Source organism: Herpailurus yagouaroundi, unplaced genomic scaffold, assembly GCF_014898765.1.
Source record: "Herpailurus yagouaroundi ecotype Mexico unplaced genomic scaffold, PumYag 165, whole genome shotgun sequence".
NCBI classification, from domain to species: Eukaryota; Metazoa; Chordata; class Mammalia; order Carnivora; family Felidae; genus Herpailurus; species Herpailurus yagouaroundi.
Genome location: NW_024412406.1, coordinates 30,425,919 through 30,445,389, shown reverse-complemented (window position 1 = coordinate 30,445,389; position 19,471 = coordinate 30,425,919). Strand labels below are relative to the sequence as shown.

Sequence of the window (19,471 nt, the reverse complement as noted above, 5' to 3'; positions counted from 1 at the left end):
AAATAAAACATTTAAAAAAGAAGTATCATTTTAAAACTAAAATTAGGTATTCTGTTTATTGCTGACATGTAAAAGAAAAATATTTTTACTTGTTAAGATCAACCAATGATCTTGCTAAATTCTTATTATTTCTGATAGTATATTTGTAATTGTTTTTCAATTATGTATGAGGAAAATCCTGTTACGTATAAATAATAAAATGTTATGCATTCTTTCTAAATCCACAACATTTGTTTCTATTTCTTTTCTTTCTGCACAGGCTAGGACCTTCGATTACAGTGTTGAGTAAATGTAATCTCCTTTCTACTCCCAAAGGAAACAATTCTAACATTTTATCTTGAGAAACGTAATTTTCAAAAGTGTTATATACATTATACACAAAATGCTTTTTTGTAGAAAACATTTTAATTGTTTATTTCTGTATTGCTAAGATCTTTTCTTAATAATAGGTGATAAATTATTTTATTTACACTGGTTAAAATCATAATTTGTCCTCCATTAATCTATTAATGTCATTGAATTCAGTTGGTCAATATTTTGTAAACAGATTATTCTGAATTTTTTTCTCATAATGTCTTTTATTAGTGTGCTTGCTTCGGCAGCACATATAATAATGTCTTTTATTAGTTAAAGTTGGGAACTACTACCTGTTCTATTCTTTGTAAAGAGTTGGTATAAAACTGAATTGATCTTAGAACATTTATAGAATTTGTCTGCAAAATAACTGCCAGATTTTTTTTTACTCTTTTCCTACCTTTTACTTAAAAAAATAATTTGTTGACTTTCTAACTTCATCTTTTTCACCTTTCTGATCTGAAACTTACAATCGTATTTTTATTTTTTGAGACTTACCCTTGACATTTTGCCAGATATATAAGAATGTTATACTACTTGAATTCTAAATAATCACTCTCCTAAGTGATATTCCATTGTTAGGTAGTATTCATTTATGTGATTGTTATTCAGTGCCACACTATAACAATTACAATTATTAATATTTGATACAGAAAATATTTTAATATTACCTTCGTGTTCAGCAGTTTCTTTGTTCACCTTTGCATTGTTTTTTGGATGTCAGTCATTCTTTCGAGATCTTTTTTTTTTAGCAAGTATAGCCTTTAGAAATTTCCTTAAAGTAGTATTATAGTTGCAAACATTCTCAGTTTACTGAAAATATCTTTATTGAGCCCTCATACTTGAAAGATTGATAGTTATACAATACCAGATTTACCGTTATTTTTCTTGAAACACTTTGAAGATTTGATTCCAACATCGTGTGGCTTCTACCGCTTCATAAAACTACTCTATGAACTTTGATGTTAGTTTAATTGATACAGGTGAGCTGACTTTTCTCTCTAACCGGTAATCCCACCACTGGGACTACCCATTGAGTGAGGAAACCGTATCAGCAGAGGCTATGGAATAACCAACTGTGAGAAGAAAGAAGATTGGCTAAAAGGCCACAAGCTGGAGCTGGGTCTCCTGTACCCGGGATCTGAGTAGTAGCGGAACCTCAATATGAACTCTGAATAATATACATATAAGGGTAGAGAGCTAGCCATGCAGGGGACCCTGATAACCAGGCAAGACCTGGCGGCAACAAAATCAAAGAGGGTCACCTTGCCATCGGCTTCCCATCAGTGAGCCTGTCCCTTCCTTTCCGTTCCTTCTGGGCCATCACTAGGCAAGAAGAATTGACAGATGAAGAAGAAGAAAGTGTACAAAAACAAACTAAACGTTGCCCTTTCCCAGTCCCTACTCTCAGACGGACAGCCCAACCTAGTGGAGTCACCTGCCCGGGCCTGCACGGAGAGAAGGCGAGGGAAAGAACTGTGTATACACTGTGAGATTCAAATAGTGAAAAGAAGAATTGGAGGCTTTTGGTCTGGTAGCATGAGGGTGGCAGTTCCATTTTTTCTTCAGAAATCAATAAACAGGGATGACGAGAGACAGAAATGTATTGCTGGTTTTTTTTTTTATAAAACTACAAGCTTCCTTTTCAGTAAAACTAAGGAAGCACTAAAACCCACTCCACCAAAACAGCTGAAGGGAGGGCTACTCCCAGCTGAAGGGAGGGCTACCCAAGCAAAGCTGTGTGTGGAAGAGGTCATGACACAGGTCTCAAGACGAGCCAGGCACACACACCTCCTGACTGGGAAGACATCTCCAGAACAAAATCTGTGTTATATGTACCCGGTGTTATTTTTCAAAGGTCTACCCAGTTATTCCCAAATGTTTCATTGAGTCGTTACCTTTTCTTCACTCAAAGGAAATGCCATCTTTTTCATACGTGACATTCCCATATGAATGGGAATCAACCTGTAGATTATATATTTTGGCTTAATGTACTAGCGAGGCACTGTTTTAATTTCTGTAGCTTGATTGTATATTTTATAACCTAGTGTGATAAGTCCTCCTTAATTATGGTTCCTTTTCAGAGTTTTCCTGGTTATTCTTTCTTGTGTCTCTTGGCTAACTGTAATCATTTGTCTCCCTAAATCTATATTAAATGATAGAATGACAGCAGAAATCCTTTCTTTAGTGAAAATATTTATATCATTCCTCTCTTAAGCAGGATTCTGGCTAATGAGTTCAGTAAAGCAAGAGTTGTTTGATAACAAATCCTAAAAATTCATTAAAATATATCAAAGGAAAACTATATTGTCTATCTATGCAAAAATCTAGGGATGTAAATCTATTTTATCATGTTGGAAAAATGTCTATTCAGACCTATGTTAACTAACAGTTTTTAATGAGAATAAATGCTGAATTTTATCAAGTGTCTTTTTAGTATCTATGGAAAGAATCATGGTTTTTCTTCTTGAATCCATTAATATGATAAAATATATTAATAGCTTTCCTATTATTGCACTCTCTTTGAATTTCTGGAATAAAACCCACTTAATTATGGACTAATATGTTTTTCATGTGCTACTGGGTTATTTATGATTTCAAATTATATTTCTTTATTTACATTCCTAGATTTTTTGCATAGATACACAAGATAGTTTTCCTTTGATATATTTTAATGAATTCTTAGGATTTTATTTTCAAGCTTATGTTTGTGTTACTAAGAATATTTTTAGTGTGTTTATTAATTTCTAACTCCTAAAACCACTTAAGCAGCATTAGAATTTTTGTTATTTATACATGTGATGGTTTTCCTTGGGAAACCACATAACCACATACTCTTATTGGAGGGAACTCTTTTGCAAGTTTAATACTCAGAATAATTAACATTCTATTCAGCCATGCTGCCGAGTAACAGCTGTGTATCTGCACTGCTGTGATCCCTGCCAACATTTTTTCTCCCCTGCTATCTTCTGTTTATATTTCTCTCTCTTCTGGAATTCGTTTTCATTAATTATATGTTTCTATAAAATTACTAGTTTCATCCAGTGTTTATATATATTTGCATATACTTGAGCAAAATATTAGTGGAAAAAATAAAACTATTGCATAACTAAAGGTTAGCAGCATCTCTGGAGGGAACGTACACCACTGAGAACACAGCAAGGGGCATAAAGGATAGACATGAAAAAGGCTAGCAAAATGATGTGGCAACAAAGTTTAAAGGGATTAGAAAGAAAAAGAAAAGATCTAGAAATCAGGCAAAGAAGATCCAACAGATGAGTGCAACTCAAACACCCATTAATCTCAGGAACACTTGACACTTAAAAATTATGGAGAAGCTCCAAGAGCTTTTATTTATGTTGGTTATATGCAGCCATGCTCACCATAGTAGAAATTAAATCTGAGAAGTTCAAAATTTATTTACTTATTCAAATATGGCAGAAATAAACTCATACAATAGTCAGATAAATAACACGTCTTTGTGACCATTAATTAATTTTCCAAAAGTAAACACTTCCCCAGATCTCAATATTTGAAAACTGCTTTTGAGTTCAATCTCTCGCAATTAGACATTTTAGTTGAAGTATATGAATAAAATATGACCTCACAAAGGTAAGTATTTGCAAAATGTGGGGATATTTTACTTATTTAAAAAAACTTTTTGAAGATATTTATTTATTTATTTATTTATTTATTTATTTATGAGTGAGTGAGAGAGAGAGAGAGAGAGAGAGTCTGAGCAGAGAGGGGCAGAAGTGGGCTCTTCGTTGACTGCAGAGTTGTAGAGAGCCCGACGTGGGGCTATGAGATCATGACCTGAGCTGAAGTCCAATGCTCAACCAACTGAGCCATCCAGGCACCCCAAAAATGTAGGGATATTTTAAGATATTTAACACATCATTGTGAAACATATTTGATACTATAGCAAAATTTGATAATTGACAGCTTCTTTTGCCTATTTCTTTCACCATACATCTACTAGAGGGCCAAGATTTAATAAAAGTAGTGCTTTCCTCCTGTTCTATCAGTAACATTGTTAAATAAAATTACTATCTTTTTCCCACTGCAAGTGAAGAACATACAAATTACTAGTACAGTTTGGTGCCACTGCTTTGGTCCATGCTAAGGCTCTAGCATTTTTACCCACCATTATTTTGGTACCATCAGTGCAAATGTCAACCAAGTGGAAAAGGCAAATAAGACCTTGATATTATAAGAGTTTTAACCTAAACCACCGCGCCCTGGAAGGGTCTTGGAAATTTCCTCCACTGGCAATCCACAGAACACACTTTGAGAAACACTTCAATACACACAAAACGGGGTCTACAAAATATTTTCAGGGGTAGTTATTGGGAAAAAATATTGTTAATAATTTCAGAGATAAAATGGTTCCACTTGTTATACATTTACTTGAATTCATTAATTCTTCCATTCCCATTGTCATGGATATTCAGGTCACCTAACATATCGCTTGACTATAGCCATAGTTCTAATGGTTTCTTATTTTTAATGTTTCTTTACTCCAGCATTTGCCTATTCACTTTAGGCTGATTAATATTCTACATAATAGATATGGTCAACATTTGGAAAGTTCCATGGCCTATAGTCAAGATCTGATACATTCGAACTCAACCAACCATCCCAAGCATTTCCTCCCTACAGCCCTCTCCTTCACTCTATTCATATAGTGTACGTTCAACACACAGGGCTCTCTGTTCACTAAAAAACTTGCCCGTAGTGTTTCTACATCTGTGCCTGTTGCTAATGATACTTTCTTAGCTATGGATATTTGATACATTTATCAAATTCCTCCACATCGGTCACCTATTAGATTAAATGGTCTATTCTAATTTCAACAGTGGTATCTTATGATATCTTACAGAGTGGAGGAAAGGAACCCTCCTTAGGGAAGGAGCCTATTTCTAAATTGAGATCTAGAAGGTCGATGGGAGGCAGGTCATTGAGGTGGAAGGATGTAACAATGTGGCAAAAAAAGGATGACACTAAAACCATTAACTTCAGCACTGTCATGCTATATTATATTAGACTACAGTGCATTGATTTCGTATGTCCTCCTTTTAAAAATGATATTAATGCAAAAACCTCCTGGTTTTTAAAATAGTTGAATTTGTTGAAAACCAACTCAAAGGTAGTTTTAAATATTCCACAGAGCAGCTTTTGGCATTTCCTCTTAGAAAGAACGGACCAAAGAAATGGGGCTTTCCAAGGGCATGGCAGTTCCCTTCACCTTTCAATAGCGTTTTCAAATCTTCCCATGCATTTCCGTAGCTATTTGCACACCTTCCCTCGTATCTTTTTACCTCTTCATAGAACCTCAACTTCCATCCAAAAAAAAAAAAAAGATAATAATAAGCATTTGAGAAAGGAATAAATACTAGATTGTACATAGATATTAGCTCCGTGTAATCTTGTGTGTATGTTCCAGCATCATTGAACACTTCAACACTTACTAATATTTCTTTTCACATTTATATTGCTACATCCAGACAACCTTTGTCTCTAGGTTTTATATGCATTATCTAAATATGCGTTACCTCTGAATTTAAGATCCACTACATCAAAACAAATTATAGCAAATTTGTGAAGACAGGAACTTATGTCTAAATGTAAAGTACAGTTTAGATAATATATATACACAGTAACTAAGTTCCTTCATTTCAACATAAGCCAGTAACTAAAAAGAAATTTCCACAGTATTTAATAACAACCATTTTTCATTCTTACTTTGGACCGGTCTTTTAAAATGTAAGCCTTGAGTTTTCCTTTTTTTTTTTTTTAACATGTCATTTAATGATAAATTATGGACCAATAACCCAACCTCATTCCAGAATATTACTATTTTTGATAAACCAAACTACTGTATTTCATGATGACTCTGAAACAGAGTGTCTGCAGTATATCTCGATAACCCTAAGAATAAAAGATACATCAATATTAAGACCACAGTTCAGCCCATTGGCTGTGAGAAATGTATATTTCTGTGAGTTAAGTCTCCAAAGGTAGAGCTAAGTAACTAGCTTTGCAAAAAAATGTTATAAGAAAACACAAAATAATATTTCTGGAAGAAAACATGATATTAATACTTATCACTAATAGAAATTAAATCCTCAGGTCTTTTTTTTAACAATTGATTAGAAGAAGGTTATCAAATTTGCAATTTCTTAGATCTTTTTTTTAATTTTTTTAAATGTTTTCTTAATTTTGAGACAGAGAGACACGGAGCATGAGCGGGAAAGGGGCAGAGAGAGGGGGAGACACAGAATCTGAAGCAGGCTCCAGGCTCCTAGCTGTCAGCACAGAGCCCAACGTGGGGCTCAAACTCATGAACTGCGAAATCATGACCTGAGCTGAAGTCGGATGCTTAACCGACTGAGCCACCCAGGCGCTCCTTTCTCAGATCTTCTAAACTAAAAAATACTTAAGTAATAAGGTTCCAGAGGATGTGTGAAATCAGACACATACAGAGGCGCTCTCTTCAGGTATGTAGACCCAATCACAGCACGCATTACCTTTGGGTTTTACAGTCAGCTGGACAGACGCTTTTTCCACTCCCAATGGACTGACTGCCTGACACTCATATTGGCCTTGGTCATGATGTGCCGCGTGGTCAATTCTCAAAGTGCCAGAGGAGAGAACTGTATGTGGACCTTCCTGAGGGAGCTGCCCCCCTGCAAAGAGAGAAAGTACTTTGTATGCCATCGTTATGGCTCAGAGAGCTGACGGCTAGAACTGTGTCGGGTGCTGGGTAAAGGTTGGGATTCCTCCAGAAAGCCTCCATATCCCACTATTGGGACCACGCCCCCTACCACTGCATCCTGGAATCTGGACAGCCCCTCTTGACCAGCCCCCAAAAGGAGAAACTGATCAGCCCCGTAGCAAATCCCTCCACCTTCACGTTTGCTCCTCAGTTATATTTTCCACAGTTAGGGTGCAAATTTCAAAACCAATCTTATTCCAACATTACCCTTGCTTACAGTGGCTTCCTACTCCTCTTGGAATAAAAGCTAAAATTCCTAAGAGGGCATGCGAGGTATTGCACAGGCTAACCCAAGACGCCTATTTCTTCACCGCCCCCACCCCCCGCCATCCCCCCACTTTTTATTTAATGCAGTGGAAACAAGGCAAAAATTGGCTAGAAGAGGAATTGTTTTGCATTTGTTTTTTTTTAACAACAGTTTTTATTCCTAGATTCCCCCAAAATACCATTTTTCCTAAATATGATTTTCAACACATGTATGCAATATTTAGCTTATGACAACATTATAGAATTATAACATTTAAGGTGCTGAGACAGCATCTGGAGAATGGTGGCACTTGTGACACTCGGGCTGCTAACCCTCACAGCCATACTTCAGGCCAACATTGCACTTTACCACCCCTGAGCTTAATACTGAGTTTACACTCCTTGCGGCCACTAACAAGTTAATGGGTTTCCATTCTCAACTATTTCAGTGACAATCTGTATCTTATGAAGTGTTTTGCTCTACAGGGAAAAGTAATAGTGAACCTTTACTATGGACACAAATGAGCCAAATACTCTTCTATATGTTTATGAGTATAAATCCATTCAAAACCATCCCCACAACCACCCTGTGCCTTCGGCAATATCTTCAATCACTCCCAGCATATGGATGAGAGGACTCTGGGAAAAAAAAAAAACCACAGTTAACGTATGTACCCAAGGCCGTGCAACTCGTAAAGAAAAGGAGGGAGACGTGAATCTTGGCTTTGCCCCTTCGCAGTTCACCTCCTACCCACTCTACTCTTGTAAAGATGAGGGCAAAACTTTTAGCCAAAAGCAATTCACAAATGTTGCCGTGTTTAGAATTTAACCTGGTCACCTGAACTAATATGAAAGTAATTCCAAGACCGGCAAAATCTTGGAGGAGCTCTCATCTCAAAGACTGTAGGCCTTGTTGTCTAATGCCCCAGGGATCACCAGAAGTGCAGGCCCCCTCAGACCCACCCCACACTTAAAAGACAGCAGCTCACTTTTATCCACTTCATATGCTAGAGTTTCACTTATGGTTGGTTTCACTGCACTTAACAGTTTCATTTCATACTAAAAGAGAATTCTGCCACTTTAAAAAATATTTAAAACCACTGAACTGTCCAATAATTTCATCCTAAAATCAAGAAACTAAGCAAACTGATGGTTGCTAGAGAGGAGGTGAGTGTGAGGAGAAAAAAAAAAAAATCAGGGAACTGAGGCCCAGAGAGGATTATGTAAGGAAAGCCACACGTTCAAATGTTGAAACTTAACACTTACGAAAAATTATGATGACCTATTTAATCCGGAGATGTACCTATAATATTTAGTTTAAACTGTTTCATCCTCTCATAAAAGAAGACATTTCTTTCTTCCCACAATATTTGTGGTTATGCTAATACCTGCTTTGGTCCAGGCAATTATTGGAGGTGGGTTGCCTTCAGCCTCACAGAGAAATTCTACAGAATGTCCTTCTAGCACCATTTGATCCTTGGGAATTCTTGTGAATTGTGGAGGAGCTAAAGAGAATGAAAAAGTACATCAAAGTTAAAAACTACTCCATAAATTTTTAATGCCAAGAGGGGAAAAAAAGGAAATAGGTTTAAATATGTTGCTTGGGGCACCAGGGTGGCTCAGTATGTAAAGCTTTGGACTCTTGATTTTGGCTCAGGTCATGATCTCACGGTGGTTGTAAGATCAAGCCCCGCACAGGATTCTGCGCCGAGCGTGGGGCCTGCTTAAGATTCTCTCTCTCCCTCTCCCCCTCCCTTGCGCAGACGCACGCACGTGTGCGCACACGCACAATTTCTCTCTCTCAAATAAATAAGTTGCTTAACTGGAATTTGTTTCCAATTATTTACTCAAAAGCTACTAAGAGTATGTAGGTGTTTGCGTATGTCTGTGCCTACTTGTAAAGAAACCAGAAATACACATACCTGGTTTGTGAGACAGAAAAGTGGTAGTTAATAGGAAGGAAGTATTTCTAAATCTTATGGAATCTGCTTCACGTGTTGTTTATTAACTGTGATAGACCTATATAAAACTACGGATTGTATTTGAACCATTAACAAAATTGTTTCCTCCAAACTTTCATAAACATGATGAAATTTGAAACAAGTCATTCTGTTAATCTCAGGAAAAAAATGCTTCCTGTAACACATGATGCGATAGCTTTGAAAAAGTCGCATTTAAGTCAAAGTTCCAAGATTTCCAAGTGTTCAGATCTTTTGCAGTTGAACTTGTTTAAATAGCTAATAGCTGCATGTACAGTTATAGAATCTGTTCATGGCTTTTATTAATATGCAAAATAGATCCATTTGGCCACTCAAGGGCACAATGATCTCCAGTAATCCCTAAGGGAGGAGATTTTCAAACAACTTTCTGAGATGACCTGACCACTTCTCCTTGCTGTTTGATCTTTGTACTCACCCCCTCCTTGCCCTTCCTTACCATCTGGATTTACAAGAAACATGATGAAATAAATAATGTTAGGCAAGGTATATATGTTTCAGCTTTCACGTTGTGTGTAAGTAATAAAGATTTTTAAAAGTCTTCAGTTCTAAGTAAGGCACTAGACTGAACAATGGGAAAAGATAAATTCCAAGGTCATGCAAATTTATGAAAGCCCTCAGGAACGCTTGCAAGATGCTTGCAATAGAATCTTAGAAAAGTCAAGCTAGAAAACAGTCCACAGATCAGCAGTCTCGGGTTCCGTGTCCTACAGATGAAGAAATCCAGGCTGGGGGAGGTTGAACTCAGTAACTCTCAGAGACATGATGAAAATTTAGTCCACTCAACCCCTAGCCTGATGTTCTTTTTGGAACATTACACTAACTTTTAAAATTGCTAGGGATAACTTGAAATGAACAAAAATATTTCGACATTAAAAAATCGATTCGTGACACAGTAGAAGAGCTATAAAGCAAAAGTAGGGAGGGGTTATAGCAAGTCATTTGGTCAAGGCACAAATGTTGGGAAATTTGACTTCGACTTTTTAGTAATAACAAAACTCTAGCCAAGTCTGGGTGAAAAGCATATTTCATATGGTTTCATGGAAAATAATATTTTTAATTCCCAGAGACCACATCCTACCAGAAATTAGGAAAAACATAAATAAATGATCATTTTATACTTGTTCCTCGCATGAAAATGGCCAACTTGCTAGATCAATGAAGAAATTTTGAGATCTAATGGGGAGAAAACTCAGAAGAGCTAAACATCACAAAGGGAGGCAGTGCAGGCTGGAGTAACTGAACAAGAATATGGAGTTCACATTTCTGGGCCTTCCACTTAACAATGGTGACCAACAGTCCCAGCTCCGATGCTAAACCCCCACATGCTTAGGCGAAAGGTTCTGCCATTTTCTTAAAAGTCACCCTTCTGGTGGATTTTACAAAATCCGTGACCATGATGCCTCATACAAAAAAGCATTTTTGTTTACATTGTTGGGAACTATAGGCTTTTTCACCTAAGTGCCCCATACTGTGATTCACACCTTCCATTGAGGCTTTTTCTTTTTCATTTTATTATTTGTTCAGCCAGTCTGGGGAAGGAAATTAATCTGTGGGCCATTGTATTCTTGGCTTAGATGGACATTGAAAGAACTAAAGAACACTGATAGAACATCTGTTAAGATGACACAAAGGGGTACATCTTAAAATATTTAGTCTGTGCACTAGGCGAATAAAAGAAGCCTCTTTTGTAAATGTATTGAATGATTAACGGACCATTTCAAGACCGATTAAAAATCTCAACACAGGGACCTACAAGTAACCCAACTACACAGTTGCAAGGGACAAAAGGACAAGCAGGTGGCAATTTCAGTGCAAAATGCCTGGTAAAAAGAAATCGTTAGCGTATTGCAGTATGAGAAATGAACAGCACCATAAACGCCAGAGTTTGGTGAGACGTCAACTGATCCAGATGAAAAAACAGAAGTAGAAACTAAATGCAAGAAGCTGAGACACAAAGGACTAGATTGGTGTGAAAGAAAGGAGCTTGTCAGAGTGTAAATGCCTCATTAGGTGTTATGCTTCTCAACACCAGACATTAGATACAAAATAAGGCAAGAAAAAAACCCAAATAGTATTTCTTTGCAAGCAGTTTTCAACCCGGACGCATGGAAAGCCTAAAAATAATGTTTGGGTCCTTTAAAAGTAATTCCCCCCAGGAGTTACCCAGGACTTCACGAAAAAATTTCATTTCTACACCTTTTTTAGAGTATAGAAAATGTTTTTCCATGGTATTAACATTTCTAGGGGGAACGCAATTCTTTCCTCAGACACACGAATGGGAACAAGAAGTTATTGGTCTATTGCTACTTAAAGAGCTGATGGTAAGCAAAAGCAATCTGGCAAACATTTACTGAATGCTGGAAACGCAGGACGGGTGAAGTGCTGAACCTTCCAGAGGGCCACTCGCACTGCTCCCCAGCAGCCAGCACTCACCGCCCCGAAGTCGCCCCGACTCATGTTCCTAAACATGAGTTGTTGTTGCGTGTTTCCCAGGGTCTGGTTTTGGGACAGATAACACCTTATGCAAGTGTGTTCAGTAAAATAACGTAACTTCTTAACTATACTGTTCGTGGCTCTAGGAAGCCCTCGAAAGGTATCACTGTCAGCCGATAAAAAGCAGTTTTGGATAGAACGGGACATCTGACATCGTTCAAGTAAGCCTTCTGTTCTGTTCACTACACCTCTAAGCCCACAAGGAGTGTTGAGTGCGTATGTGAGCACACGTGCACCTGTACCTACACCCCCACACACAACCAGCACAACAGAAAGGGAGGGGCAGCCCAGGTCAATCCCACAAGCATAGCACGAAAGCACAACGTTCTTTACAACAGGATTGCCTGCCCATGCATATAAACTACCTGTAGCACTCAGAATAGTTTTATTCTTGCTTTAGTTACACAGCCCAGGCTCGTAAGAGCCGTCAGCGCATTCCCGAGCTATGCCGAGTAGACAGCTTGGTAAGCGACTATGAACACAGGGCACAGAATTTCCACTTCCATATCTAAAGCGTCTTTCCTACGTCTGTACAGTATACTGAAGCACAAATATCTTTTGACAGTTTGCTGGCAGATAAATGGCTTCATCTCCTTTGTGGCTAATGGTTGATTACAGCACGGGGATAAAGACTGAAGTAAAAATAAAGGCAAGTTTTAATGTGAAGCCGATTAGTTTTGAAAAGTCTATTATGTCAAAAACGACAGGGCAAATACAAAAATCTCTTCACCGATGTACATGACATTCTTTTTTTAAGTTGAAAAATAATTTTCTGAGTGTGGCAGCATGAACATTTCAATCCCGACCTCCTGCTCCCGTACCTTGTACAATTATGTTCGCTGTGGCTTGGACAGAGCCTTGATTATTGGCGGCGTGACAGGTAAATCGACCGTGGTCCTGCAGGGTGACATTTTGCAAGTAGAGTCCTCCGGAAGTAGCCAGGTGCCTGGATCCATCCAGGGCTTCTCCGCTGCCCCTCGTCCAAGTAACATGGGGGTGTGGGTGGCCCGTGGCCATACATTCCAAAGTTGTGCTCGTGCCAACTAAAACCTCTGTGTCCTGGGGCTGGATTACAAAACTAGGCTTGGCTAAAGGAAGGAGGAAAACAAAACAAAATACAGCCAGTAGCAGTTAAGGGTTATTTACACTGTGGTTTTTACATTTTTGTCATTTTCAAAATGACTCTATACTAAAATATTATATACATACATATTCTCAAATAATTAAAACTAAAATATCTGGATCTTTTTGAGAGAGAGAGAGAGAGAGAGAGAGAGAGAGAAAGCATTCGTGTGCGTGCACGCATTCAAGTGGGGGAGGGGCAGAGGGAGACGTTGCGAGAGAATGCGAAGCAAGCTCCACGCTCATCACGGACCTGGAGATCATGACTTGAGCTGAAATCGAGAGCTGAAACCAACTGAGCCACCCAGGCACCCCTAAAATATCTAGATCTGAAATCCGGATTTGATATAAACATGTAATTTTTTTTAAAGACTGCTTCCCTGTACGCCAGGATGTATCATAGACACTGCTGGGCCACACCTATTTTTTATTTCAGGGCTAACTGTTGAAACGTTCTGTTGAAAAATATCCCCTTTTGGGGCGCCTGGGTGGCACAGTCGGTTAAGCGTCCGGCTTCAGCCAGGTCACGATCTCGCGGTCCGTGAGTTCGAGCCCCGCGTCAGGCTCTGGGCTGATGGCTCGGAGCCTGGAGCCTGTTTCCGATTCTGTGTCTCCCTCTCTCTCTGACCCTCCCCCGTTCATGCTCTGTCTCTCTCTGTCCCCAAAATAAATAAACGTTGAAAAAAAAAATTAAAAAAAAAAAAAAAAAGAGCGTCATCTTTTCTAGAAACCTGAAGCAGAAATTAAAGACTTGGTAGGGTGTTAAAAATGCCTCATTATCGGGTCTACTTTGGGGGGGCGACTTAATTTCTGAGATAAATATACCATGAAGAACAGAGATAAATGCATTTAATCTAATTCAACAATCAAGATTTAATTTTCACAATATTGCATGCCTTAAGATGGATAAAATGTTCTAGATGTTGAAAAGATGCACGAGACATACTCCCGTCCTTGTAAGCTTATGCTTCAGCTACGAGAACAGAAAACAAGCCACATAGTCTGAAGAACTCCAACATACCTTGGAAATCATTATATTACACTAAGGTGTAAAGGGCTGTAGATAAATGGAAAGAGGTATTATAATAATTGAGATACAAAAGGTTTTTGGAGCGAATCAATGGCAGTGAAAACGAAAAGGAAGATAATCCGATACATCGTGGAACCAAACTTCTAGAGACTTGATCAAGAAAAGATAGCAGTGGAGGCTGAATCTGAAGTTTTAGGAGGATGTTAATAACATCAACGGTGATGGCAAACGTGAGATGGAGTGCAGGCGAAAGTGTTTGCGCGTCGTAAAAAATTTACATGGGAAGATGAGCACGAAGGCAGTGGTGAGTGAGATCAATCCAAATCTCAGGAAAGATGCCAGCAATGGAATCTGTGAAATGGACAGAAATCACCCAGGTTTGATGTTTGGGAGTCGCTTCAAAAGTCAAGGAGTGTTCAACGGAAGAGGAAGAAATGTGGTTAGGGCAGGCCAACTGGAGGAAGGGTGGGTGTTGGAGGGTGTGGGGAACAACACGGTCAAGGCAGGCTGAAGTCTTTGAGAAAGAAGGAGAGAACCTTAGAAAAGGATCAGGAGAAAGCAGTGCCCAGAAGCCAAAGTAGGAATACTCCCGTGCGCAGAGTCAGGCTTGACCTAGAGGGCAAAGCGGATGATGCTTTGGAAAGAGCTAGTGGGTGTGCTGATGAGAAAGTACCGAGGAACTCCGTAGGGAATTCCCGAATCCAGTCAATCTGTGACTCAAATGCCTCAATTCTGCTGGAGTAACTCTTAGTTCAGTGGCGTTTCCTCTACTCCCTCTGTCACTGCCCCATCCAACGTCACTGCTCTCCTCTGCGTCATCGCCACAGCCTGCCCGCCCCCTCACCTTACTCTGTCCTCCTGCTTGTTCTCCAAACTGCAGCCTGGGTGACCATTTTAAATTTTTTTTTTCAACGTTTATTTATTTTTGGGACAGAGAGAGACAGAGCATGAACGGGCGAGGGGCAGAGAGAGAGGGAGACACAGAATCGGAAACAGGCTCCAGGCTCTGTGCCATCAGCCCAGAGCCCGAGGCGGGGCTCGAACTCACAGACCGTGAGATCGTGACCTGGTTGAAGTCGGACACTTAACCGACTGCGCCACCCAGGCGCCCCTGGGCGACCATTTTAAAAGAGAAATCTAATTTTGGTCACACTTTGAGTACAGTAATGAATGATTCAGCTCTGCCTTACGGCCCCCCAAATCTCAAGGAATCCCCAACTCTGCATCTGTACCCTCGAGGCATCCAGTCTTGAATGTGCCCTGCTCTGACTACCTTTACTGCCCCTTCTACTACGATGAGGTTTCAGTCCTCTTTATCTGGCTGTTTCCTACTTCTTGCCTTCAGCTTCTAGATCCCGGGTCCTGGGAAATCCTTTCTTGAACGAACACAGATCTCCAAGTCGGCTCCAAGGGCCCTTCCTCTGACAGGGCTGTGTGGCGGCCCGCTCTAGAGGGCCGGTTATCAAATTTGGGGAATCTTTCAAGCTGCTTGTGAAGCACAGCCATTGTTAAAAAATCAAGTGACATAAACTTACAACTAAATAAACCTCCTGAACGTCAAAGATCAATTCTGACGTTTACCACTTCTCATTGTTTCACATTTTGCTATTATCTGGAGTTTTGAGATGGTCTACATCTGTGTCTGCAGGGTAGAAATGCTATGCAGTAGCATTTCTACTGCATCTCTTCCCAACTCCGAATTCCCATTTCTACTGTGTATCTCTTCCCAACTCCGAATTCATCGGTGTCTCGTCAATCGTCGGCAAATGTTGCACCTCAGGGCTGCTCCCTCGCCCCCAGAGCCAGCGTTTACACATTTGCCAGCACACAACGAACTCTCCTTTATCCTCCTATCCCCTTTCCTTACCTGTCATAAAACCTGCCATTTTGTTGAATTATGGCTAATCGCCTAATCTATCACCTAATAGACTATTGACTCGGTAAGGGCTGAGGAAACAGTGTCACTCTTTCCATCAGCTCTCTCAAAATGATATTACTACAAATTTGTCACAGTCACTGTGGCTGGTCTACATGGGCCACTGACATTAGGGCAAAGCAAAGCTCCTGGAAAGTTAAAGGAGCATAGGCTGTCAACCATAGAATCTTCAACGGCAAGCTCAGTAGGCATTCAGTAAATATTTGGTGGGTAATTAATTACGAATGAATAACTGAACGTTTGTTAGAAAGGATGATAGCCCTGCCTAGGTACCACTGAGTCCCTCTGTCTGAGGAGGGCGGGTCATCTTCTGAGGAGGCCGGATAGGTCATCAAAAGGAGAACAGCAGTTTTGGCACAGCACCTGTGGTGACTACGACAGAAGAGAACGGAGGCAGGAAATTAAAAAAAAAAACTTGAAGAGAAAAGAACAATTTCTGTAAAAGACTAGAAAGCGATAGAAAATGGCAATAGTTTCACTTTTAAGCAGTCCATCCTTTAAAGAAGCAACATAAGTCATTTTCTAGTGCAAATAACTGATGGAGAACTGAGGCATTTACCCCAAGTTCCCTCAGGAAGAAAAGCCGTACCTGGAGGACTGGAGTATCTGAGCATGGCATTCTGGGTCTTGACTTCCCCTGCTGAGTTTCTGGCCATGCACTGATATTCACCTTGGTCCGACTCACGGGTGTTTCGGATCATGAGTGTCCCATCGTCAAACAAGTTAAGTCGAGTATCATCTTCCAAATCCAATGAATGGCTGGAAACGCACGTTTTACACACGTTATTTAACCCCAATCATGTCTCAAACACTTAACAAGACTGAACATATAGGAACTTATAAATATGGCTCATGTATATCGACATGTTAACTTCTAAAATTATCTTAATAATCCAGAACATTTTAGTTTAAATCCTAGTTGGCCCTTCCCATTTCTGAGACTGTATCCTAAACACAGGTTTCAAGTCAAGACACGATAGAAAGGAAGGAGGTTTAAATGTCCTGCTTTCCAAGGCAGCATGTCTTTATTTTTTTTTAAATTTTTTTTTTAACGTTTATTTATTTTTGAGACCAGGAGAGACAGAGCATGAACAAGGGAGGAGCAGAGAGAGAGGGAGACACAGAATCTGAAACAGGCTCCAGGCTCTGAGCCGTCAGCACAGAGCCCGACGCGGGGCTCAAACTCACGGACCGTGAGATCACACCTGAGCCTAAGTCGGACGCCCAACCAACCAAGCCACCCAGGCACCCCTTTAATTTTTTTGTTAATGTTTATTCATCTTTGAGAGACAGAGAGAGACAGAGCATGAGCGGGGAAGAGAGATGGAGACACAGAATCCAAAGCAGGCTCCAGGCTCTGAGCTGTCAGCACAGAGACCGACGTGGGGCTCGAACTCACCAACTGAGAGATCTTGACCCGAGCCGAAGTCAGACGCTCAACCGACTGAGCCACCCAGACGCCCCTAAAGCAGCATGAATTTAAACACTAAAGCCATCTATCCAAATGAAAGATACTTCTGCACATTGTTATACCTCTGAATTCCCATCAAAAAAATCATCAGACGATCATATGTAAGTTTTGCACCGCCTTTCTGTGAGTCATTCAGAATGCGTTCACATTTCGTGAAGGAGTAGGAAAATATTCATATTGAAGACAACCTAGCTAAAGCCAAGGACAATTACACGACATGGCATCAAATAAGCACAACCCATTTACCCAGTTGTTGGATGTTAGGCCCTCTTAACGGAACTGGACCATTCTGGGGATACCAGGAAAATGGCGTTTATCCATCCAAATGGAAGATCCATTGAGTACATAGTGAAGGCTATCATCCAGAAGGTTCAGACATCAATAATATGTTTTTTGGGGGTTATCTCTAGCACTAAATGCAAAGCTACTGACACATAAACATATGTTGGAAGTTTGTACAGAATGTTTTTGTCGTACCAGGGTACTTCTCTCTTTTTTAAAATAGTGATCTTGTCTGAGGAGGAATAGATATTTGTATGAGTCTGCTTAGTACTATAAATTTATTAAACATAAAATGCTCCCCCAACACACACATTCATCACTCAATAAGCTCAATTAAACACTTAGTCTACATCATCCATCAATAACACCCTTTAGAGAGGAAAAAGTCCATTGAGGGGATCTCATTTCTCTTTTTAATTTGTTTTACAAAGCCAACAGCTTCCAAGTTTGTCTACTCATTTAAGTATGTGCCATCACTGAAGGATAATAACTCATCTTATTTTCATATATGTAAAAACTAAAGCATGTTCAATTAAAGAGATGGAGAAATCATCCTTATTCATCAATTTCTGTCACAAAGGATAAGGAGGCACACAATGGCCATATTTCACATCCGTTTTTTTAGAGTGGAGCAGAGAAGACAGGACACACAGATGCAATCTGTTCTTCTTCACCCGCTGAAAAGCCTAATTTTAAGAAAAACTACTAGTTACTAGGGCACCTGGGTGGTTCAGTCGGTTAAGCATCTGATGCTTGGTTTTGGCTCTTGATCTCACAGTTCGTGAGTTTGAGCCCTACACTGGGCTCTGCACTGACAGTGTGGAGCCTGCTTGGGATTCTCTCTCTCCCTCTCTCTTTGCCTCTCCTGCATTATCTCTCTCTCTCAAATTAAATAGGGGCACCTGGGTGGCTCAGTCGGCTAAACATCCAACTTCAGCTCAGGTCATGATCTCGTGGTTCGGGAGTTTGAGCCCGGCGCTGGGCTCTGTGCCGACAGCTCGGAGCCTGGAGCCTGCTTCGGATTCTGTGTCTCCCTCCGTCTCTGCCTCTCCCCCACTTGCACTCTGTCCCTCTTTCTCAAAAATAAACGTTAAAAAGAAGAATTTTTAAAAACAAAATAAATAAACTTAAAAAATTAAAAAAAAAAAAGAAAAGAAAAACTACCAGTTAGTAAGAACTTCAAGTTGCTATTTTTGAAGAGATTCGCTTTAGGAAAAACAATAGTGCTTCTGAACGGTCAGTCATGCAAGGCATAGGCAAGGAAACTAGATGACGGACATTCCTGTAAGTATAAACAGCTACTCAGTGTCAGTAACCTGCAATGAACATCAGAAAGCACTTTTTCTTTAAGTGCCCACATTCAAAAGTCTCATTTAGTATTAAACTAATGATTCTAAACACAATTCTAAAATCATCTAACCTTACACCCAATGAAGACCTACTTGCAAAAGGGGGTCCTGGGTAGCTCCGTCAGTTATGCATCAGGCTCTTGATTTCAGGTCACGTTGTGATCGCATGGTTCGTGAGATTGAGCCCCGCATCAGGCTCTGCACCGGCAGCTCAAAGCCTGCTTGGGACTTTCTCTCTCCCTCTCTCTCTGCCCCTTCCCCACTCACACATGCTCTCTTTCTCAAAATAAATTTAAAAAAGGGGCGCCTGGGTGGCGCAGTCGGTTAAGCGTCCGACTTCAGCCAGGTCACGATCTCGCGGTCCGGGAGTTCGAGCCCCGCGTCGGGCTCTGGGCTGATGGCTCGGAGCC

The 19,471-nt window shown here is 40.0% G+C and overlaps 1 protein-coding gene across 1 annotated transcript in view; it reads right to left on the bottom strand.

Annotated features, from left to right (window-relative positions):
• PXDNL (peroxidasin like) overlaps nt 1-19,471 on the bottom strand; it is a 430,785-nt gene that overhangs the window by 97,536 nt on the left and 313,778 nt on the right. The window contains exons 7-10 of the mRNA XM_040487847.1: nt 16,549-16,747; nt 12,693-12,959; nt 8,767-8,883; nt 6,885-7,043 (exon numbers count right to left, since the gene is read on the bottom strand). Coding sequence (XP_040343781.1) covers nt 6,885-7,043; nt 8,767-8,883; nt 12,693-12,959; nt 16,549-16,747 — 742 coding nt within the window. The remainder of the gene's footprint in view (nt 1-6,884; nt 7,044-8,766; nt 8,884-12,692; nt 12,960-16,548; nt 16,748-19,471) is intronic.